This window comes from Rhinichthys klamathensis, unplaced genomic scaffold, assembly GCF_029890125.1.
Source record: "Rhinichthys klamathensis goyatoka isolate OS25496 unplaced genomic scaffold, OSU_Roscu_1.1 h1tg000169l_1, whole genome shotgun sequence".
NCBI classification, from domain to species: Eukaryota; Metazoa; Chordata; class Actinopteri; order Cypriniformes; family Leuciscidae; genus Rhinichthys; species Rhinichthys klamathensis.
Window position 1 is genome coordinate 2,808,385 of NW_026606700.1, and position 24,609 is coordinate 2,832,993.

Below are 24,609 nucleotides of genomic sequence, written 5' to 3' on the forward strand. Positions count from 1 at the left end.
CCTACTCGTTTTAATAAAATTCCATTAATTCTTTCTTTCATTCATTCATTATTTATTTATTTAAATCTAACGGACATATTCGTTAACATTTAAGCCATGGGTAGGCTATGTTTTTGTTGTTGTTGTTGTAAATGTTCTGCTATTCGCCCCATCAGTCCTCGATGCACTCCAGAGTTGTTCACTCGAGATCCGCTCGGACCGATTCGTATTCGAGTCGTTTAGTCCAGTGCGTGAGACCGGTTTAGTGAACCGGTTCAAATGATTCATCGAAAAGATCCGACTCAGAAGAACGATTCGTTCACTGATCGGACATCGCTAGCAGACGCGGTGTAAGCACAAGAAAGGGGGGGCTGATCTCAGGAGCGTGTTATCATCACACACCACAGGAATGAAGCAAACCAAACGGATGCTTAACATACAGTTATTTTGCATAACTTTGTTTTATTATCTAAACCCGCGTTTCTTTGTTTCTCACTGACTGGGTAGGGAAAGTTTCATATCTGAGGAGGAATACCTGCCAACTAACGGAACGCATCATCCGCAAACCGTCACACCTTCGCCTCAGTATTTGAGAGCGTTGAGGAGATCGCATCTGCTTTCGGACTGTATTTTCTTCTTTTGTTTCTTTTTGGGGTGAGGGTCAAGTCCCTTGAAGTACGTATATTTTTCTTTTACAAAATGAGTGTGGATCCCTAGTTCTGTGCCCCGGTTTTCAGTAGGTTTGTGCGGATCGTTTTGTGAAGTAGTTTTAGTTCCCTTAGACTGTTGTGCTGTTTCATTTGTCTCTTTCTTGGATGCTGGAATTTAAGACTGACAGTCCCGTTCTCTCCTCATGCCCATGAAAACAACTCTCGGATGGTAAGGATTCCAGAGAATGGTAAATGATCGATGGAAAATCATGAACAGTGTTTCAGAACTCGAGGATGGTCAGCAGCATAAATCGCAGGTATGTGTCACGCGCATCATGGAAAGCTATTAGACCTGTGTCGCAAATTATGAATATGATCAAATGCACGTCACATTTCGTTTTTTATATCCCCCACAAAAAAAAAAAAAAAAAAAAAAAAATCAGGGGGATATTACTCGTAGCTGAATATTTTGAAACGCATGCCACTGTAACAAATCCCAAATACATGGAAATTGTAGAAAAAACTATTTGTTTAAATAAATATCATTTGAGAAATTTCAGTAGGCTATTTGTCGTCTTGACTATTCTGTGTCTTCTAATTGTTTTGGATCAGACAGTGTTGCCTTGAAAGAGATTTAAAAAGTATGACTTTAAATAATACATGAATATATATTATTGAAGGATTTTTTGTGTGTGTGCACCTCATTTATAATTGCCTAACTGTATATATATATATATATATATATATATATTGGCCAAAATGTAAAGTACTGTTAGCCTATATATATATACAGTATATATATATATATATATATATATATTGATATCTAGAGAACCAAGTGGTCTGTATAGTGCTGACAAACAGTATGCAGTACAATTTAGTGACAACAAAATAAAATGTACAAAAGTAGATGCATTCAAAGGAGTGCTTGTTTCACACAGTATTTACTAAGAATCACTAAAAATTATTTGAAAGCAGAAAATCCATTGACAAGGCTATTGGTAAATTTTGTAACCAACTCGTGACCGCTTCTGTTAATCGCTGGTGGATGCTGATAATACCTAAATATTGACAGATTAATGGGCTTAATATAAGTTTATTGGCAGTAAAGAATAATTCCCTTTATCTCTCAAGCACTCAGAGTGATATAGTGCGAGTGTCAGATGATGCCTCTCTCCATGCCCTCTGCACACGAGGGAATACATTTGTTTCTATTATGCAGCTCACACAGAACTCCGGGATTAAGCTCAGCTCCTCCATGTATGAGCGACTGCATGTGTGCCAGAACATTTCACTCATGACTGGTGGAAGTTCATGCATTCACTGCAGAGAGAGAGCACATCACAGATCGGCATCCAGAGGGGTGTTGCATCTTTGATTTCTTTATCTCTCTCTGTCCTTTTCAAAGCTCTTGCTGTTGCCTGCATTTCACAGCAACTGTAATCTGCTGTCAGCATTTAGTGGGAAATGTGCATAACACGCTGTTTATAGCAATCCTGATTATAGAGGTTTAAGGGTGGGATCACAGTTGTAACAGCTGTTTATTACTGCTATCATCCTCACGTGGCATCCTCTAACCTTCTCTCAGCGGGGGTGTGAAGTGTGCATAATACAATGCCCTTTCAGGAATATGTCAAGCCCTGCTTTTGAAGCATCAACATCAACACGAGCCGCTTGTTTTAATGGCAGTTCTTCATTTGCCTGTCTTGTCTAACCGAGTCATTTTATCACGCTGCACAACCAAAAGTGTCGTGCCAGTTTATCAAACTGCCTGGGCTTGTTTGCTTTAGTGCTGTGCAAGTTATTTTAGGGGTTGTTAATTAATCAACGCGAATTCATCCGCCATCCATTTCTGACTGATGTTTATTAATAAAATATTCGTTTGGGAGCGGGAGTGAGAGGGGAGGGGTGGGATCTCATGGGACGAATAAAACCGTTCACCTGCTGTGCTGGAGCGTTCAGACTTTGATGGACACGATTTGTAATTTCTCATGCTGCTCTTTGTGCCTTGATTTTTCCCCCCCAGTTGAGTATAGTAGGTGAAACCCCTGCCCGTTGCGCAGCTGTAAAAGCGAGTTAAAAATGGGCTTAAGGGTCTTGTTAGACAGGCGTACAGGTAAAATAAGGATTTGCATGTTTTGCTTTTCCTTTAGCAATGTGATGTATGCTGTGTGTGTGTTACGTAAAGGCCACACAAGTCACAGTAACATTATTGTATGTTCAGATGGACTCATTAGCTCCTTGTTCCTCAAATGCTGTGGATTTCTTCACTGTCGGCCCTCCCTTGCTATGCTTTAAAGTCTACCCCTGCAGACACACACGATCACACATGCTGGAAAAAAACAGCTGCAGTGAACTCCTTTCCTGTTGTTATTTACTGGCCTTCATTTCTTTCCAAACCAAAATTATTTTCTTTCTTATTTAGAAGTTGAAATTGCTATTTTGCATGCAATGAAAGTGAATGGTCACCAAAAGGGCCATAAAAATAGCCCACACAAATTGTGCACTATAATAAAAAGGGCCATTCACACTAAGGCCGATAACTATAATGATAACTATAATTTTAATAAGAAGGTGCACTCTTAAAAGTAGAAGTTCTTTATTTTCATCTATTAACATCCATGGAGCCTTTCCATTGTACAAAGTGTTCTTTATAAGGGAAAAGGGTTCTTCAGATTATTAAAAGGCGCTTTGTTATGGTTATATTAAGAACTGTTCACTGAAAGGTTCTTTAGAGAAGCAAAAATGGTTCTTCTATGGCATCGCAAAAACAACAACAAAAAAAAACACCCCTTTTATAAACCTTTTTTTTAAAGAGTGTACGTCCACACCACAGCTATAACAATAACGACACTGAGGAACGATATCATGGGAATCACTTTCAGAATTATTTTTTTCAGCACGAAAACAACATAACTGCAGCACGCACTTACTAATAAACAATGTTATTGTCCATTATCGTTCTTGGTGTGAACTCTTCTGAAGCTCCAATCTCATTCTCGTTCACATATATGCCAAGGTTTGTCAAATATTTAGATTTTCATGTGTTTCAAATTTGAATATACACATATTCACATTACACAAATGAGGTTTGAAATGGATTAGAGAGAATGTATCTTATGTCTTCAGATGACTTATAGTGCACAGTTTGATGGACTACTGTTTTTCATAAAGATTTTATGAATTTTTATGTTTCCATCTTGTCATTTTTGGAGCTTGACAGTCCCTGGTCACCATTCACTGTCATTAAATGAGAAAGAATACTGTGAACATCCTGCCAAACCTGTCCTTTCCTTCTTGCTCTGGTTTGGAACGTCGTGGAGACGAGTAAAAAAAAATGACAGAATTTCCGTTCTTGAGTGAACTGTCTGTTTCTTTAAGCTGCTACTGTATTTTGAACCCTGCTAAAACATCCGTGAATTGTTCTTCAGACCAGGTAATTGATTTGCTTGGCAGTCTTTGGACTTAAAGGCCATTTAGCTATAAGGGGCTGGAGCCATTGACGATTTCAAAGACTGTACGAAACATTTGCCATCCTGTACAGCTTAAAAAAAATGAGCAGTGGCCATTATACAGTAACTTGCAGACTTCATTTCAGCACAGGATGATAGCGGCCACCTAAAGTTAAATAGAGTTTTATCAATTCTTTCCCTCTCAAATGTGTCAAGCTGCTTAGGTTGTAGTAGCTATTAGGATTTGCAAATTGAACAGACTTGCTGACAGCCTGGGTAGCTTTTCATCAGGATGAAGTGTAGATGTGGAGGAAACCCAGATACTTTATCTCTTGAGTTAATCTTTAGAGAATCTGGGAAGTCGTGCCCAGCAGTTGTCTGCTTTCTGTCCTGCAATCTCCCCGCGGGCACACAGCAATTCGACACGGCCAAACAAAGACAATGTGAGAGATGTTTACCAATTTTGTGCTGGACACAATGGGGATGGGAAGTCCAAACATGTGGGCTGAAATTCATTTCTTCGGGATGCTTGTCAAACACGGCGCTGCCAATTAAACATTCCTCCAAAAACCTGGAAGCCTGCTGTTCTGTAATGAAAGCTGTAACCGCTTGACTGAACATAGCCATTATGTGTGTACGGGATAAAACACTGGATACCTAGTGTGTCCCCTAGCTTAATAAGTATGCCCCAGTACAGCTGCGACAACTCTAAAGGCTTGTCACAGTAAGATAGATAACTATGATGATAACTATATTAGTGTCTACACCAACACATGACAACATTCTGTTTATTAGCATGCGCTGCTGATATTGTCATCTGGCCCTTTAAGTGCTCTAGCTCTTTAAAGCAGGATGGATTCTGATTGGCTGTCAAGGTTTTTATCGTTCATTAGCTGGAAAAGAAATTGTTGTGAAAGTGATTCCAATGATATGTGCCATTATCGTTATAGTTGTGGTCTGGACTCTGCTATTCTTTTAAATTTAGAAAGATTTTTAAAACTATATCGTTATAATTGTCCTTGGTGTGAGAACAGACCTTTAAAACTATGTCCACATTAATTAAAAAAAAGTTGAACTGTCCAAAAGTTTCTCATCCGCAATGAAATGTCAGAAAATACTTAAATCCAGGACCGTAACCACCATAGGCAGTAAGGGGACAAGTCTCCCCAATAATTGGATATGGCCAAATAGACCAAACATATGGTGACTAATGCGACCTGGACCTTCCGTGTGAATGAGAAACTTTTGGAAAATGCTTGAAAACACTATTGTGGATGGAGAGCGTTTTATTGTAGACGTGCTTGTCAATTTCACAATGATGGCCAATCAGATCAAAGAAGGCGGGGCTTAATGTTTACTGAAGAAGATGAGTGTGAGTTTCAACGCGTTTAGTTTTTACAGTGAAATAGTGCGTGTGTGGTAAGATAAACATTTCATATTTGACAACTGTTTTATTTGACCCACAGTAACATACAGTGATGCAAACTACTCAACCTTTTTAATGTAGGCTAAGTTCGCCATTTAAATAATGTAATTTATAACTGAATGTGACATATTTTTTGACATATTAGATATACAAAACAAAAAGACCCTCCCTCCACCAAAAAAATACCTTTGGTCCCCCCCCAATGTTCAAGACATGGTTACGGCCTTGCTTAAATCATGTTACTCCACATGTGTAAAACGTAATAAAAGCTCACTGAGATGAGACCGAGAGACATAATGAAGCTCTCACACCATTCTTTTGGCGCAATAATTTTATTAGCAAAATATCCCTTCTCTTACTAGTATGTCCAGCCGGCACTCAATCGCCATTCCATGTATTCCTAAAATGCAATTGCTCTCATGTTTTCACGCAGGATAGCAATTGCAAGTACATTTTCTGTCTTCTTTGTTGGAATGTAATGTGAAGATTGTACAAAGTAACATTAATAACATAATCTTTGGCAACACTGTGCAAGTGAATAGTACATAGCTGGCAAATCTCTGTATAATCATAGATATCTATATGCATTATCATTTTCGAATGCCTCTGTCCACACAACAACACTAAAACAGCATTTTTTAAATGATCCACTTTGGATAGCGTCTTCAAAAAGCTCAGTTTTCGCAGGACATAAATGCAGTCTTAGTGTGAATGAAAGGCTAAAACGTAGAGAGAGAGAAAAAGATTTTTTCAAATGTATCCGTATTAATGTAGACGTAGCTTAAAACGCTTCCCATTTCCCGTGTGCGTTTTCAGCTCGTATTAAGGACAAAACCCTGCTCAAAGCTGTTTATCTTCCCTCACAATAACATATGGCTTTTTATGTTTGATCCAGGAAAAAAAATGGGTTTAAATCAATCAACTGTGGCTTGAATTCTAAAATGCCCTTTTAATACCCATCCACTTTCCATCTTTCTGGTGTTTCAGTGTTTATTGTGGCCTGGAATGCTATCAGAATTTCAACCCTATCCTTCCAGCCGTACCTCATTCCTCGTCAAGCCTTCCTGTATGCATAATAAAGTCTTCTGGCCTTGGTTGTAGCACATTGACAGTGGATGGATGTGAAAGCTATAAAGTCCCTACAGATATATGGCTTTCCCTTCTCTGCTGTTATCTGTGTTGGATATCCATCACAGGATCGTGGGGCTATTTGGGCGCGTATGAATTCTGATATATGGAGTCCCACAGGCGAGGGGCTCGCTCTAAGAGTAGTTGTATAATTATAGGCCATCAATGGCTTTCCTAGATGGCGTCTGTATATCAAACTGTCATGGATCGTTTTTTTTTCAGTGTGATGGAGCGAATGTTATCTGGTTTAACCTCTGACATATTTCGAATGATCCCCAATGTGTCTCTTCCCTCTCACCTTCAACAATAAGGAATGATTTTTAAGACCATGGTGTAAAAGTAAACAATCTCATTTGCTCTGGGTCAGATCTGTTGACATTTTGCAAAAGCCATCTTTATTTAATTCAGGACTATAGACACACCTTTTGGTATTTATCTTGCGTTTGACATTTCTTCTCCGCTTTTGAGATTGTTTAAAAAAGACTTACATCAGTCTTTAGTCGACCTGAATAACACAAAAGACGCTCTATTGAATTCATTAAACAGTTGCGCCACTTTTTCACACTTTGTATTTCAGGGTAAAAACATGCTGAACATCTTGTTCACTTTCCCAATTGGAAATTGCTGCATGCAAATTGTGTAGGGCACACATTTTGAGGGCGTAATTTGTTCTTGAATGGCTTTGAGAGAATTTTTAGGGTGGATTAGTGTAAGCAGACACGTGCAAGGGAGAGCAGAACAAGATTTTACTACAAATATAAAGAGGCACTATTATTCTGCAGAACAATATAACTGATGCTGCTTGACCAGTTGTGTTCAAGAGTCAGCAGTTTTTACAGCTTTTATTTTTGGGGGATGGTGCTATTTTTATTGACAGAGGCGGTAGAGAGGCGACAGAGAATTTGTGGGAAGAAAAGGGAAATGGGTACAGAAGCCCGACCTGGATCTCCCACAAGGACCATAGCTCAACTTGTCTGGAGCCTGTGTGCCATCACATACCTGTCAAAAGTTTGGAAGCATTATTTTATTTATATATATAATTGTAACTAACAAGAAAATACTATGGTAAACCAAGGTACTAGAGTTTGGGCTGGGCGGTATGACGATATATATCGTTACCAGGGTATAAAATGTCTATTGTTAGAGATTGTGCTATATCGTTTATACCGCAGTTATGTAAATAAATAGCACTATTGACACTTCAGTGTGATGAAATGCATGAATGAATTGCGAATTAGGGATGTGATCGATGTAAAAAAGTGTCAGCACAATAAGCAGTGAAAAAGATCTCAATGTGGTGCACACGCTGACTGACACACAGCTGAAGTGTGTGCACAGAAAACCACGTCTCTCAGTATACGATGTTTGAATGAATGAATAAAAACAGTTCTCTTTCACGTCTTATTGCGCTTGAATGGTCGAACACACACGCAATTATGTCAAAACGGCCATCGTGTGAAGTATTCATGTAAACGCAGCCAGTTATGTCTCAAGTGAAAGTAAAGAGTTGGCTGTAAACCGGATGCGTGTCAGTATAATGGATCCGAGCGTTTGGTCTTAAAGTGACAGCAGCCTAATAATACTTGCTTGCTCTGTGGCATTTAATGTGAATCAAACAAAAGAGAAAATAACTTACTGCTCTTGATTGAACAACTTTTTTTTTTAACAGCTTTAATAAGAACAAACTTCTATTTAATTCACACAGTGAAGACTATGCAATATTTTAGTTTTTACATTTGATTATTACATTTCTGTACTAATTCTAACTACACGTTAAATAAACCTATTGCACCTGAAAAACTTAATTAAATTCATATTTTTGTTCTATTGTATTTGACCTATTGTTTGTAATTTGCTTATTTTTTCTTATTTTTAATAACAGGAATGAGATAAAATAAAACAAAATAACTATATTGTGATATATACTGTATTGTTATCGTGAAATAAAATCTCTCATATCGTGAAATACGAACTTGGTCATATCGCTCACCCTTAAAATGAGTATAGTAATTATTCAGTACTATAGTATAGCCAATGCCAAAGTACCATTACTATGAGACATATATTTTTTTATAATTTGGATTTTATTTTTTAATATATTAAAAATTTAACAACCATATAACCATATTTTTTTTATAATGAATGGCACTTGATTTCATATTTTGCAATAATAATTCAGTGCATACATGTGTTGCTTTGCTGTTTAAATTCTGTTCAAAAAGTGTGGCTGTTATGAAGTCAAAAGCCATAAAACAGCAATGTTGAATAAGTTAATATGATGCACTATAAGACAAATACAAAATTAAACATTACATGGAATAACTTCACACATTATCCAATCCAATAAACAGCCGCATATGCTGTTATAAATACAAAGCGAGTGGCATTTGCTGTATTATTATGAGCAGGGAAGTGTGAAAATTATAGCCACAAAGCCTATTAGTCCAATGTATTAGAGGAAAGATAATCATAATAAGCACAAGTGCTTAAGGCGGTCAGTTCTTTGTTTTTTTGCTGGGGGAATAAAAGCTGTTTTTGAATGTGGTGGATTGTGTTTTTCTGAGACAGAATTTCCTGTTGGAGCCAATTGGGGTGGACAGATTATGATCTAGGTGGATTGAATCTGGCAGTGTGAGGGATTTGGATGTGACAATGGCTGGCAGAGATTTATTCAATGTATGGGAAGGTCAGAGCACGCAATTTTTTGCTGCTGTTCAAATTGACCCTTGAGTGGCCTGGCTTCCACTCTTGCACTTTTGTGCAGCAATAACAGACAGTGATAACACAGACAAAAGATAAAGCGATAAAGCTGCACATTCATTTACTCCACATACTGCACATGGTCTGCAAGGGTTTCACACAGCGGATGTGCATCTGTCGCCTTTATCAGGATGTTTCAGGTAAATTCATCCGAGACCTTTAGTGTTGAGCTTTCTGAAACATTTACCAGTTTCTCAGTGGTGTTCCATGAGAATTTCTCCAGGAAGGCTGACATGTTCATCAATGTCAATAAAAGACTGTATAGGTCAAGTGACTATATATATATTTACTATATATATATATATATATATATATATATATATATATATATATATTGTCAAGATCTTGGGTATGTTTTAGCTTACCTCAAGGGCATCCAAGATGTAGGTGTCTTTGTTTCCGCAGTAGTTTCAATTTTGATATTTTTAGGTCAAACCGTTCTTGTCTGTCAGTCATAATGCAGGTCTATGGTCACCACCTCAAAGAGCATGCACAGAGAAGTCCAAATTAAACATGATTTAATGACTCGTAAATGTAAGTACACATTGATGGCCTAAGACACGAAACGAGCGATTTGTGTGAGAAAACGAACAGTATTTATATAGTTTTTACCTCTTGTAACTACAGCCACGTCCAAGTGATCTGAGGGCGCGGGCGCGGGCGCTTCGGTCTGCGCAAGCGCCGGAAGTGATCTCTCGCGCGTGTACGTCACTCATTGTTTACACATAGATTTCGGAAGTGTTACCTTTCACTGTGAAGATCTAAACATATTTAGATATACAGGAAATCGCAATGGAAGACGATTTTGATATATCAACAGACAACGTTGAATTATTATTTATTTTTTTGAAGAGATCACTTCCGGCGCTTTCCGGCGCTTGCGCAGACCGAAGCGCCCGCGCCCTCAGATCACTTGGACGTGGCTATGGTTACAAGAGGTAAAAACTATATAAATACTGTTCGTTTTCTCACACAAACCGCTCGTTTCGTGTCTTAGGCCATCAATGTGTACTTACATTTACGAGTCATTAAATCATGTTTAATTTGGACTTCTCTGTGCATGCTCTTTGAGGTGGTGACCATAGACCTGCATTATATGACTGACAGACAAGAACGGTTTGACCTAAAAATATCAAAATTGAAACTACTGCGGAAACAAAGACACCTACATCTTGGATGCCCTTGAGGTAAGCTAAAACATACCAAAAAATAATTTCAAAGTGAACTATCCCTTTAAGAAATAAAAAGCTGCACACTCCATCAGTTAGGGTTGGAAGAACTGTTCCCAAACATATAACATGCTAGACACATAATGATCACTGTAATAATGATCCAATCATAGACTCTTAAACATTTGCCTATTTAAATTCAAACATCAATTTTTTTGGTCAGCTGTGTGTGTGTGTATTTACTAAATTTTTAATGTAAGTATATTTAAATTGAATTTTAATTTGATCACTTCAAGTGTTAAGTTATCATTTTGACTCAATGTCTTACCGCAGTCTCCTCTTAGAGACCATCACTGCAAATCCTACTTTTGCTAAATTTACATTTCTGTTTATGCCTTCCTATTCATGCTTTAGTCCCAGTGACACTCGGGGCAAAGTTGTCGCTGACAGTTCTGTTGATGTATTCATGCAATGGTTAAACTAGTTTTCTTGCTATTGTCAGCAAATGAAATGATAATGACATTATGGCTTGCAGTCGTAAGTGAAATGTTGAGAACATCTTGTGGTTGATATGTAGGTCTGTGTGTTAATGAAGTTATATTGGCCATTATCATGACTAGTCTTCTTCGATCACTTCTGTCAGGAAATCAGTATGCATTTGTATTTTCAGTTGATTTATGTACAAACACTAATATAATTGTCACCTATAGGGATTCAGCAGTGTGCGGGACAGGAAGATTTTGTTTTCTGCTTGTCAATTGGTGTGATTTACAAACTGGATGGTGTTTTAGTCACTCGAGGGGACGTGCAGTTAATGTGAGAGATCGCCAGTCTTTTAAGACTAAGTGCCATAGAGCAGTAATGATTTAAGACAGGATTCCTCAGCTTTTCTGATTCCCGTCGCTTTGGTGGCCATTTTGAAGCTGAGTGGTTTTAAAAAGGAGAGATGGAGATTAAACAGGACTCAGCTGTTCTGAGCTCAGTGAATCCCGGAAGCCTTGTGCATTTTTCAACCTCTGGCGCCCATATTTCCCTCACCAGATTGGCTGATCTCATTACTGGATCTAGGGCTACACTACCTGGGACATGGCAACAACACTAATATGTCCTAGTCTAGGTCTAGACAAAATATATATTGTATAAGGAAGATTGTAAATATTGCATTGTTGTTATTGTGCGTTTTTTGGCCATTAAAGGGGTCATATGATTTTTTGTTTTCCTTTTTCTTTAGTGTGTTATGTTACTGTTTGCGCATGTATAAGATCTGCAGAGCTACAAAGCTCAAAGTCTCAAACCCAAAGAGATATTCTTTGTAAAAGTTAAGGCTCAGCTACGCCTAAAACGCTTCGTTCAAACACGCCCCCATAAATCTACGTCAGTCTGTGGGGGCAGAGTTTCATAACACCGTTAGAAGTTAGAAGGCGTAACTTTTATTCCCGCTGTATTATTGTTGCCGCCGCCGCCGCCGCCATGTCGTGGAGACACTGTGTTTTTTGTTGTGAAAGCCAAACTACTTTGTTTGGCCTTCCAAAAGAGGACACAATTAGAAAACAGTGGTTAAGCTTTATTTACAACACTGTTCCAGGACAGTACAACCAAAATATTCGACTGTGTGCTGCGCATTTTTCGTAGGACTGTTTCCAGAACCTGGGAGAGTACAAGGCCGGCTGTGCACAAAGGCTGATTCTAAAAAGTGGGGCAATTCCATCTTTGCAAGTACATTCTGGCGCTTCTGACTCTCAGACACAGCCTGTAAGTATGTTTTCATATTTTAAGAATTTGATACTGACTATTCAAACGTGAGTTTTGAGCAGTATAGAGTAGCGCTTGTATGTCGTTTCTATGATCACAAATGCAGACATAGTTTTATGTTTACATAGTGTTCTCACCCCTGCATTGTGGCGCGACGCGTAAAAAGACCATTATAATCAGTAATTATGTCCCCAATGAAATAAAACCTTACCAATCTGATATGTTCTGGTCCAGTCGCGCTGGCAAAGTTGATCGATCAGCTTGGTCATCTGGATCAGATTCGGGCTTGAATTGATAAGGTAGTACCGACATTATCATCTGTCATTATTGCTTTGGGAGCTGATGTTCCAAATATGGTAAGGGGCGTGACATTTCCATCACACGCTTAAGGTATTTGGGCCAATCATACTGCACTGGATCGCTGGCCAATAAGAGCACACCGCGCTTTTCAGAACGATGAGCTTTGTAAAAATCAACGCGTTTCAGCAACAATAATGTACGGTATGTGTAAAATAATGACTTTTTTTAAAACCTAAAACCACATAAAGACATTGCATTAAACCAAATACACAAAATAATGTTCTTTTTAGAACCATCATATGACCCCTTTAAGTTTCCTAAAGATTGTGTCATTACTCCTTTTGTCATGACTTTTGAGTTTGAGATGCACCCTCACTCAAAAAATATGGACAAAAGTCCCTGTGTGGTATTTTTCATAAATGAAAATGTAAAAACATATGTAGGTAAATATCACTTTTAGTGTTATAAATAAATTTTAGGAGTAATTTTTTATATTTAAGGAGTATTATATTATATTATATTATATTATAATTGTTATATTATTAGTAATCAAAAAGGAAGTTATTAATTATCTTTTTTGTTAATAGTGTAAGAATTGGGTGAGAAAACATGACTTGATTATTTATTATTTATTTATTTTATTAATTTTTAAACTGTTTTAATTCATTTATTTTTAATCTAATTGACTGCAGTTGCTCCTTGATCCAAATGGTGGTTCCTCTGATTGAAAAAATAAATAAAATCTTATACATATTCATAGAAAATACATAAATATTGAGGTATATGTTTTGTAGGGCAGAAACCAGAAACAATGTATAAATAAAAAGGCTAATGTTTTATGTATTTGAGGAGTGAAGAAGAGAGTCTTAGTCTAGCATTTGTCGTCGAGTCATAGCCAATACTGTCTGAAATAGCCTGTGCGTTGCACCTTGTCTTTAATAACATGAGATTTTGGCCAAAATTACAGAAAAAACTGATGCCCACATAACCACAGTAACCTTTATTACTAGTAAGTTAATAAAAACATAATGCAATACACTTACTGCCTCAGAAACTGCCAACAGTTACGATATATATAGTATACCGTCAAGTATTGGTAGAAAATATTGAAATATAATTGTTTTAGCTTAATCACCCAGTCCTTACCTTGTCCTCGTTTGTACTTTTTTGGTTCGTTTTTAAAGTATTGTGCAGAATGTGATCTTTCATTCTGTTTCTCTGGTTGTTGACTTGCATATGATGTAATTTTATCATGTGAACAAAAACGATTGATACAGTACAGTATTTGATGTATTGTGTGCACAAAGGCCAACATATGTTTTTTGACTGCACTGCAGTTAGTTGTTTCACATCATTGATCTAGTGGTTTTTCAACGTCAAACACAACTCACCATTTCTTTCTCTTTTTTTTTTGGAGAGTAGAACAATCATACAATAATTCTTTCTCAAAATGACCTGAAGAAGAGGAGATGGTTTTCTGCAGATTTAACAGTAATGATGGGGTCTACGTTTGGAAATTTGGAGCTTTGCTGACATCTCCTTTTTGCTTCAAGCCACATAGTAAGGATGTTAATGGCCATTCTCCCCTGCATAATGTCTCACAGACCTTTATATTTAATGCATTGCTCATTACGACGGTCCTGCTCTGCTGCATGCTTTCTGTCAACCACCCACTGACTGCTATTATAGATTCCCTGTAGTGTTGCAGTCAAGTTTTTCCATAACTTCCCCAAACCTGTGCTGTCAATAGTGGCTACGAAACAAGGCATTTACAGATCTACTTCATCTATTTTAGCCTCTTGTAAACTTAAGACTAAAACCTGGCCAAAACCCAGTGCAGACCAACTTTACACTGACCACGTATACATCAATTGACTTATTGGAATGTGACACCTAGTAAAATTACCACAACCTTCATCATTTGAATCGACTGAAGGAAAAAGAATCAGACTAATGTCTCCCTTAATGTTTGAAGTAATTATTTCTGCAAGCAGACATTGCCGTAGAAGTTCCTGTGGGCAGACATATATTTTGCAACACTCTGTATGATTGATGGCTTTAGGGCAGGAAAGGATTTCTTTAAAAGAAATCATATCATCAGGTCTACTTTCTGCATGCAAAATAACGGGAGCAATCTGAAAACTATTGGTCCGGTTACACAGACATGGCTTAGGGTGTATTCACACCAGCCTTGTTTGGTTCGATTGAATCGAACTCTAGTTCGTTTCCCCCCTTGTTGCGGACCTTTTGGGCAGGTGTGAATACAGCAATCGCACTCGGGTGCGGACCAAACAACCGAACCGAGACCCAGCTGAAGAGGTGGTCTCGGTACGGTTCCAAACGAACTCTGGTACGGTTCGTTTACGGTTCAAATAGGGCAGTTAGGTAGCTTTTATAAACGTGCTGGTGTACATCTTGAGACAAAACAATGGTATGATATGTCAGTGCAAGTTGCTTTCAGTTAAAACAGCTCAAACACGCATTTTAGTCTGGGACTAGGCTTAAGCCATGTCTGTGAAATTGTTATATAGATTTTTTTTTTTTTTTTTGCCATTGGTGACGCTATATGAAACCTAATCTTGGCTCACAGTTTGAGAGAGATTGCAGGTCTTCATTCAAGTTGCTAGGAGAAGTGCCTTCTTAGTACTGCATTGCTTTTTCTCTTAACTCTTGTCTTCTCTGGTCATCGTTGAAAATTTGTTGTGGAAACATTGTTTTGGTTTCCTAGCAACCATAAAGCCTTTTCAGTAAACCATTCTGTGACCATTAATAGGATTTTTACCATCCAACAAAACAGACATGTTAAATGGCCCACATGTGAAGTGATTGGTCTAGTTGTGTATATGAGGCATAGTAGAATGCAAACAGTGAGAAGTTCTGTTTCACACTCTAAGGGTGCTTTCACACCTGGATCGATTGGAGACGTTGTTCCGAAACAAAGGGGCGTTTCCCTTTTGGCCTGGTTCGTTTGGTCATATGTGAACACAACAATCGCACTCTGAATCGGAACAAAACAACCGAGCCGAGACCGCCTAGAGATGTGTTCTTCCGACCAAATATCTATGAGGCATTTCACCTCTTCGTAGCACCAAGTCAACCCGCGATTCATTTTGTGTTAGGCTACTGTTGTCATGACGATGTCCCACAATGGAATGCGCGACCTGCACGCATGAGGTAGTGACGTAATGGCGTAAGGAAAGCCCTGGAAGGGCGCGCGATTTGGACCGCTTTACAACAGTGTGGTGTGAACAGAGTGACGTATTAGGCTACATTGATTCGGAACAAAGTATTCTGTTTCGGATCTGTTCCGGAACAAAACAAATCGATCCAGGTGTGAAAGCACCCTAAAATTATAAACTTCAAAAGCTGGCTGACAAAAGATCACCAAAGCAATTGAATAGAAATAGTATCTTCATGTCACCAGAATCTGTTCAATCTGATCATGAGCACCATGGCCCAAAATCTGGACCATGTGCTAGGCGAACCAGTGGCATTATTTCACCCCAGCCCACCTTTACTTTTACTGTGCATTTGTGTTGACATAACATCCTTGAGTTTGTGCATGTGGCTTGGGATTTCTGATGGCTTTTAAAAGGCTGTTTTCGGTGCCGCTCTGACCCGGGGTCGTCCTGGTGTGATGCCACCTGCAGGAGGCGCAAATGGATTTGACCTCTGCGGAGAGCTGGCCATCGACTAACAGGGATTTTAGAATCATACACATCATACGTGGAAAGCCAGAAATGAGTGGCCAAATTATTACACTCAGACACACACACACACACACACACACACACAAATTGTTTCATACTTCACAACTGCTTTGGCAGCTGTCAAGTCACATCGTATAAAGTGAGATGGAATCCATTATGGACAATCTAATTAGTTTCTGCACTGTGAAGCCCTAACCGGCTGTGTCATTTTAAATGCTCAGCACATGCCAGGGTTCAAAACGCGTGCCATTCAGAGGGTTTTGTGCTCAAATTACCGGCTAATTCTTGAAGGTCCCCATTTTAAAGCGAAGTGCATTTCGTGATGGTGATCGTAAGTGTGTGAAAGCTTCGATATTGAATGTCTGCGCATAATACGGTGAATTTTAAAACGATTTTGATTAACGGTATCTTTCTGGTTTGTATTTTTAAAAATGCGACTTGAAAACATTTTGTCTGACCCTTACAATTCTGTAAGGTTTTATGGAAAAATATCACAAATTGTTTCAGCGAGACATTTTCTCCCAGTAGAATTTCCTGGGAGGCTCTAAATGTGGCTTTCTGTGGAAAAATGCCTCTCTGTAACAGAAATAAATTACCATTATTAACTACCTCAAACTGTGATACAATTTTTCCTTTTTTCTTTCTCGGTTGCTGAATTTTAACACTAAAATCTTGCCTCACCTTTGAAATTTTGTGGCCTCTTGTATTATATTATAGCATATAAATGACCATACTGAAATACTATGATAATGTTTCTTATTCAACAGAGCCACTGTTTAAGTAGCAGTCTGAACTGAAAGTGGTAATAGAGAAAGACAATTAACAGACAACACAGTTACTTTAAAGGGATAGTTTACCCCAGAATAAAAATTCATCATTTACTCACCTTCATGTCGTTGAGGTACTAATATTCACTAATAAAGATAGGTAACCCTAGTGAAAAATAAGTACTAAAATGTATTTGAAATACATTTATTTTATGCTAAGTATGCTACAAATACATTTACATATTTTTTATGTACTTAATATATATATATACTGACATATCAAGCGATATGTCTGTAAGTATGTTAATAAATGTAATGAACATTAACAAAGATTGCTCATTGTTTACTTTAGTTAATACATTAACAAATGTTAACAAATGAGACCTTATTATAAAGTGTTACCAATTTATCTTTGTTAAAAAATTGCTGAGATGTTATGAAAACTGTATTTTTCTCTAATTTCCATTAAACAATGCACTTGAGAACCATTGTGATGTTCCAGTAAAATTATATAAAGCACCTCTGGAATGTTGTTTATTTTCAGACTAAATGTCACAAATGCATTTCTCCTGAAAATGTTGCATTCCTTTGAACTTTTGCATGAAGGATGTAGAACTCATATTCTCCGTGTGCACAAGACATCCGAAACAACATTTCACTTGCTTCTCAAACACGGCAAAATAATGTTTTGAGATATGTTTGCTCATTGCTGGCATCATACAAATGAGACGTGCTTTTACATCTCATGTATTTGCTTTCTCTCAAATGGCATCCGTTGGTCCATGTGTGTGTGTGTGTGTGTGTTTATGTGTGTACAGGCTGATCTTTTGTCCCCTGCAGTTTTGATCCAGCGTGTCAGAGCAAAGCCAGAGCTGACTTCTGTGTGTCAGCCATTAGAGAGCGGAGAGGAAGAGTGTGAATGGTGACTTATGGCATCCCTGCAGAAGCAGCTCTCTGGAGCCCAGAAGAGGCCTGAAAGACAAATCGCTGCCTGCACACATCGCTGCCTGTCCTTGGAGTGCACTGACAGGCAAGCCTGCAGAGAGAAGGCACTGTCACTGCTGCTTGCCACGCTGCCGAGTTACGCATACACAAGCCGCACACACACCACACGCTGAGGCTAAATCATGTCAACAGTCAGTTGAGTGGACACACGCTACAGTTATAAACACTTTCTGTTGTAATTAGCAGTAAATGTATACATTGACTTGAAGATAATGTGTACACTCCCAAAGTTTATTTCGTAGAGGTCGCTCTGGTGTAGCTCATGCAGATGTTTCTTCTGTAATATCTTAAGCTCAGTGAATATTTTGCCACACAATTGCGAGTATGGTAATGTTTTTTATACAATGGTTAATTAAAGAAAAAGTTGGTTTTAAAGGGATAGTTCACCAAAGAATGAAAATTCTGTCATTAATTACTCACCCTCATGTCATTCCGTTCATCTTTTTGATTAAATCTGAGAGATTTCTGTCCCTCCATTGACCGCTAAGCAACTACCACTGTGACGCTTCAAAACGTTTAAAGAGATTGTAAAACTAATCCATGTGAATTGAACGGTTTAGTCCAAATTTTCTGAAGAGACTCGATCGCTTTATATGATGAACAGATTTTATTTGGGCTTTTATTCACATATAAAGATTGATCAGCGAACATAGACAGAAGCTCAGCCAAACCTGCTGGAAGGGCGAGAACAAACCTCATTGGTTCTTGTGAAAGCTGAAACGTGCTGCGGAATGAATCTCATTCTTGCTGAGGCTCAAACGTGCTGGGTAACATGAGAATGAACCTCATTGGTTCTCTACTCTGTAGACACAATATTGCTACGTCAACATATTTCCAAACAATCCAAGGCAGAATTAACTGTTTTGAATGAATTGATTCTCTCTCGTAAGGAAAGACACTTGTTTAATTCTTAAAGGAAATAGTGTTTTTGAATAAATGTCTTTAGTGAATTGTTTAAGATTTATAACAAGCTCAATTTTGAGCTTTCTTTTCTATAGCTTAAAAGGCAAGACATATTCAACAGAGTGTAGCAAATTAGCTTAAAATAAATATTAATAATCAATCTCAACTTGTAATAATTATGAATATTTGGTAAAAATTAATATTACCAATATAATTTCCAGGAAGGGAAATGTCTTTCTTACTAGTACTACTAAGAGCCTGTAGTCAAAATCTAAATCGTAAAATAAACTTTGTTGCAAGCAGAGAATCAGAACCAAATACGTATTGTGCACAAGTTTTATTAACTAAATCACAAACATAACTAATCTAAACACATACACACAATCACACATACTTGGGTAAAATGATAAGTGACAGAATGAAACCGGACGCAGGAAATGGAACTATGGAAAAGATCCATCAGCTTATTATTTTCAGAGCACCTCGTTAAATGTACAGTATACTTGCATGGCCTTTGCAGTGAAAGCATTTCGTGAAGTTCCTGAAGAAGGATTTTGATGGTTCCATGAGTCTCAATCGATTTCTTCTGCGTTGAATGAAGAAATGGTGATGAACTGGCATGGTTTGTTTGACTCTGTTCTGGTTGAAAGTTCTCTCTCTCTCCATGAGCACATGGCTGGAGTGCAGATTGTGGCCTGCCGGCCCTGGCCCGGAGAGGCCACGCAGAGCAACCAGGAGTAGGGAGGAAGTCGGAAGAGTTGATGGTTGGAGTTGCGATTGACTTCTTCTACATTGAATGAAGAAATTGTGCCAAACTCCTGATGTTGTCCTTGATTCTGTTGTGGTTGAGAGAGTCCTCTCTCTCCTGAATGAGCACGTGGCTGGTTGTGAAAAACCCGAACGTACTGAGAAGGCCAAGAGAGGGAAGGGCTTGTGTAGAGGCCATATAAAGCCTGAGAAAGGTTCCACCCCTCTGGGTTGGCTTGACCAATGAGCAATGATTTATGACTCTGTCTCAAGTGTGCTCACTTGCATGTGCAGCTGGATTGGTCGCTGATGAAGAAACTATTAAAGATTCTTGTAATACTAATATGTTGCGCAGCTATCGGCATATCGTATACACAATCATGCCGATCTTCAAAGTACCTCAAAGTACCAACCATGTTTGGTTAAAGAGACCAAACATGGTAAAATTAAAGTTTTATTGACCGTTGGTTCTATCATAAAATAGATAGTATCATCAGACATCAGACATAATAGTATCAAAAGACACTACACAAGACAGTAAATCATTCACACAGTGTCCTGGGGTGCATGTTCGTCTATGAATGAATCCAGAAAAGTCTGTTTTAAGGGCTGTGGGTCTTTTCTATAGCCTCTGATTTTTCCATGTGACCACATTTTTTAGAGCAATAAACCTTATTAGTGAGGAGTCATGGTAACTAAGGCCCTTCTTGCCCTTTTGGGGGATGGGTCCGTAGATAACAGAGTGAGTTTTAAAGATTATTAGTTAAATATAACAAATAACTGTGTCTGATTTGTCTCAGTTTTTACAAGAGAGACCTTTCCACACTGTCACGCACACAAGCCAAAGATATCTAAGGTTTGAAGAACGGAGGTTTAGGGTCAGTGCAGGAGGATTATGATTAAAAATTGATGGCCAAGTTTTCAGATCCACTTTAGCAGCACATGGCAGCAATTTCATGAAGCAATATATACCATTGAAGTGTTTATTTCCTCTGTTCTCTGTGGCACCCGCTTATTTCCTTCGAGAAGATGCAGAGCCCGGAGTATATCAGCTTCTCTGAAAATGCCTTCAGTAAACGTCACACTGTGCTGATAGACAAAAAGACCCTGCAATATTTATACAAATAGCGCTGTTTCTTGACCTGCACTTGTAGTGTAGTTCTCAGTTTGAAGTTTCTCTGCTTGAAAAAACATGGCTTCTTTTTCATTTTAATTAACTGTAAGCGCACTACGAGTACTACAAAGTGCACGACAAATGCTAATTCATTACCCCTGCCTTGTTTACCTCTCTCACCCTATGCATGAAGTAGAATTATTTTTATCGCTCACCTCAGGCTATAATGAGCACGTCGCAGTGCTTTGACCCGCCAGTAACTCCTCAGATTTTTGGCGAGGCGCTGTTATCTGCTTTGGGGATGCTCGTGAGATGTTTCAAAGATACACAGAGGGCCCCTTCTCAGGATGTCATCACCTATTGGCTCAGAAAAGCAGTTCACACTTTAGCGCGATGCTGTTTTAATAGCCTCGGTGGAGCTGGTGGAACATTCTGCTTTTGACAGCCTCGGGCACAGACCCCCCCCCCCCCCACCCCACACACAGTAAACTATTTATCATTTCAAACCGGCTAATGAAGCCACATATTCTGAGCCAGCAGATTGTGCTGGTTTGTGTGAATGCATGTGTGTGTTTTGATTTGTGTGGATGCAGCAGTGCGGATCTCGTAGTGAGTCTGTGCTTGGGTTCCCGCGTCTTACTGCCATGCGACGTTCGTGATAAATGAACTGGAGAAGAAGAGCTAAAGTTGTGTGGCCATTTTGCAGATTAAGAATAATCCCCTACATCTGGTCTGCCCAAAGCGCTAAGACTTACTCGTTGGGATTTCTGCTTTAAAGTTGTATCACAAGATTTTTTTTTAGACCTCGGGTTGCTGTGTAATTCAGAGTGAACAGCGTAGTGATCCCTTAATTCGTGTTGACGGGCGATGCTTTCAGGCGTTTGGCCTTACAAGTGTCTAATTTGTAAAACAACTGGAGCTTGACCACATTTAAGACTTGTGTTTTTGAAGGGGTCTGAAAGTGCTCTAGGGGTCTTCAGATGAAGCCTTGATCTAAACCATGGCAGCAACAATTGAGAGTCAAAGAGTCAATTGTTTGGAAATCTAAACTAGCTGTGCTGTATGTTTAGCTTTATAAATTCAGTAGCAGTGTTGCGACATCATTGCGTGAGTATTTTGGTACACGACTATCTGCATCGGTAAAAGAATGCATGCCTAAAAGCCATTAGCAGAATGAGAATTCAAAGAAATCATTTAGCTTTTTTTTTTAAAGAATAGAACAAGTTTTGAATAAGACCCCGTTCTCGGTTCTCAACCCTAATGAATATAAATACCCTATATTCTGGATGTATGTTATTAGTTGGTCAACACACATATTAGCAGATGCGTTTTCATCTGTCTGGGATTGGTTTTCTGCTGAAGCATTGAGAACATTAAAAGGTCACTCATCAAGACCCGTACAGTAGTTAATGAATACCCAGCACTCTTAAAACCTGGAGATCTGTACCTCAGGGGAAAAAGTAAACAACTACATATGTCTGACTGCCAGCCTGTTTATTTCACCCTCTGAATATGCACAGCTGGGAGAGCATCTTTCTAACTTAAGCTCTTATAAGAAGATTAGGTCGGGCCTAGATTAGAGCCTTGAGGCACCCCAATATTTCAGCAGGAGCGGTAGATTTTATTGCAAGATAAAGGGACCCCTGAGCTAAAGAAAATGTTTTGGTATACATCATCAAGTCTATTATCGGGAACTGATTGGGAGTGCTGTCCATCTGACTATCATCATTGCATGTACGAAGACATTATTATGTCTTTATGTTTAAATCTTTTTCTATCCGTTTATCCATTAAGTGTGGATATTAACAGTAGCTTACAGTCTGTCTCACTAAGATGGTGCCCCATCACATGTATTAACAAAATGTTTGTGTAAATGTTGACATACTTGTGATATTTGTAGTAAAAGCAAATTCTAAAGTAAAATACAGTTCGGAATCAATTTTGCCTACTTTTGTACGCTCAGAAGCTCAATGCAATTACACTTACTTTTGATTTGTGCTACGTGTGTCACTATAGATAGATAAAATAACCAGTTCAATAAATAAATGTAAAAGTAAATGATATAATGGTTACCACATTGACATTAGAATAAGCCTTTGAAATATCTCTGCTATTCACATCGTAGTCGTCTCACATGCTACATACATATCCTAGATTTGTATTTCTATGAACGTTTACTTTCAAAAGCTTAGTGTAGTTTAATATTCACTTAAACCATGCTTGTGTCAAGGTCATCTTTGCAATAAGATTATTGTACATATTAGAACATGTGACATCTAAAAAGTGACTTTAAAAGCTCTGACCTTAAAATGAAGTTCAACCCTAACAGCCTTTTAATCACTGTTGAAATTGCCTGCAACCTCACTTGCTGTTCATTGTATTGAAACCCCTTCAGAACACATGCATTCATTGAAAAACCAATATGAACCTGAGGCAGTTCACATTCTCATGATTTGTAATCAGCAGAGCTGCATTCATAAGATTAGAAGGACACACAAACCCAATGAATGCGGTTCAGGTTTTATTTATTGATTGAGTTATGATTAAACCATATGTGTCTCAAGGGATGCTGACCCTTCCAAAAAGAGAATCCTTTGTTTGTTTCAAGAACAGAGAGAAGACCAGTCAAAAGACCATTTTCCCTGGTATCTCAACTTATATAACCTACAATTAAACTAATGATGAGCGAAACCACCCTGAGGACATTTTTATTGCTTGGAGGTTACTTTTCCATAGCTCTGGAGACTTAATGGAGTTCTTCAATTATATTGTAACTTTTTCTCAGATGTTTCTCTTAAATTTCTTTAATGAAATAAATAGAAGAACCCTGCGGCACCCAAGCAGTTACCTGATATGACTTCCAATAAACACCCCTGTCCTCCAGTATGGATCCTTGAAGGATATTTCCCAATATGTCCTGAAAGTTTAGAGAAGACCAAGGTTTCGTACCATTCAGAATTGAATTGAGAATGCCTTTTAAATTCCAATTCAATTCCTCAATTTGAATTAAAATTCAAATCAACTGCCGGTGGGGTGTGGCCAGTTCAATTCAAATTCACAAATGAATTACAAATGAATTGAAAAGGAGCCAATTCTTAATTTTCCACAACCATGGAAGAGAGAAATTATTAACTTTACATTACTTATGATTTGGTTCTCATTTGCTGTCCGTTTTGTGTCATTGCTGTCAGGGAGATACTATTGGGCTATTATGTAGATTTTATTGTTATTTCTATCAGGAAGGCTGTTTCTCTGTTATGCTTCTTCTTTTTTTTTTTTTTGTCGGAGAGCCAATGTCAAGAGCAGAACCTGACACCTCACCTACATCTCCCCAAATAAGCAATCACCAGCTCTGTCATGTGACGTTCCCTTCGTGTCAGTGCATTTGACCTACGTCTCAGTTCCTGTGGCTGGTATCAGTGTCGATTCGCTGTGGGTCTTATAGGTCTAAGGTGGGCGGTGGAAAGAATGCGGTGGTGTTTTTGTTACGCAGCTCCTCTGTTTCACCTCTCCTCATTCAAGAGCCTCGTCTCAGCTCGACAGATAAAAGCCCTTATCAAATATTGTCTGCGCTCAGCTGAGCGTGGCCCTCTAATCTTAACCTGTGTCTGTTCAGGGGGCATCTGAATACCGGCTGCCCACTAGACTGTGAGAGGGAAGTAAAGGTGCGTAGATGCCTCTGAAGGCGGCTAATGTCAGGCCCCGTGGCCTAGTTAAGATGCAAGTCGTGGAATGGCGGCCGAATGT

General features: G+C 38.5%; 1 protein-coding gene across 3 annotated transcripts in view; it reads left to right on the top strand.

Annotated features, from left to right (window-relative positions):
- The first annotated feature begins 305 nt into the window (after positions 1-305).
- Positions 306-24,609, top strand: part of fibcd1a (fibrinogen C domain containing 1a) — a 127,191-nt gene continuing 102,887 nt past the window's right edge. Inside the window, exons 1-3 of one of the 3 annotated variants that reach the window (XM_056259703.1) lie at positions 306-654; positions 864-946; positions 12,197-12,316. In XM_056259703.1, coding sequence (XP_056115678.1) covers positions 875-946; positions 12,197-12,316 — 192 coding nt within the window. In that variant the 5' untranslated portion in view covers positions 306-654; positions 864-874. Of the gene's footprint in view, positions 947-12,196; positions 12,317-24,609 lie in introns of all 3 variants that reach the window. The other 2 variants (XM_056259702.1, XM_056259704.1) reach the window with 2 other exon arrangements.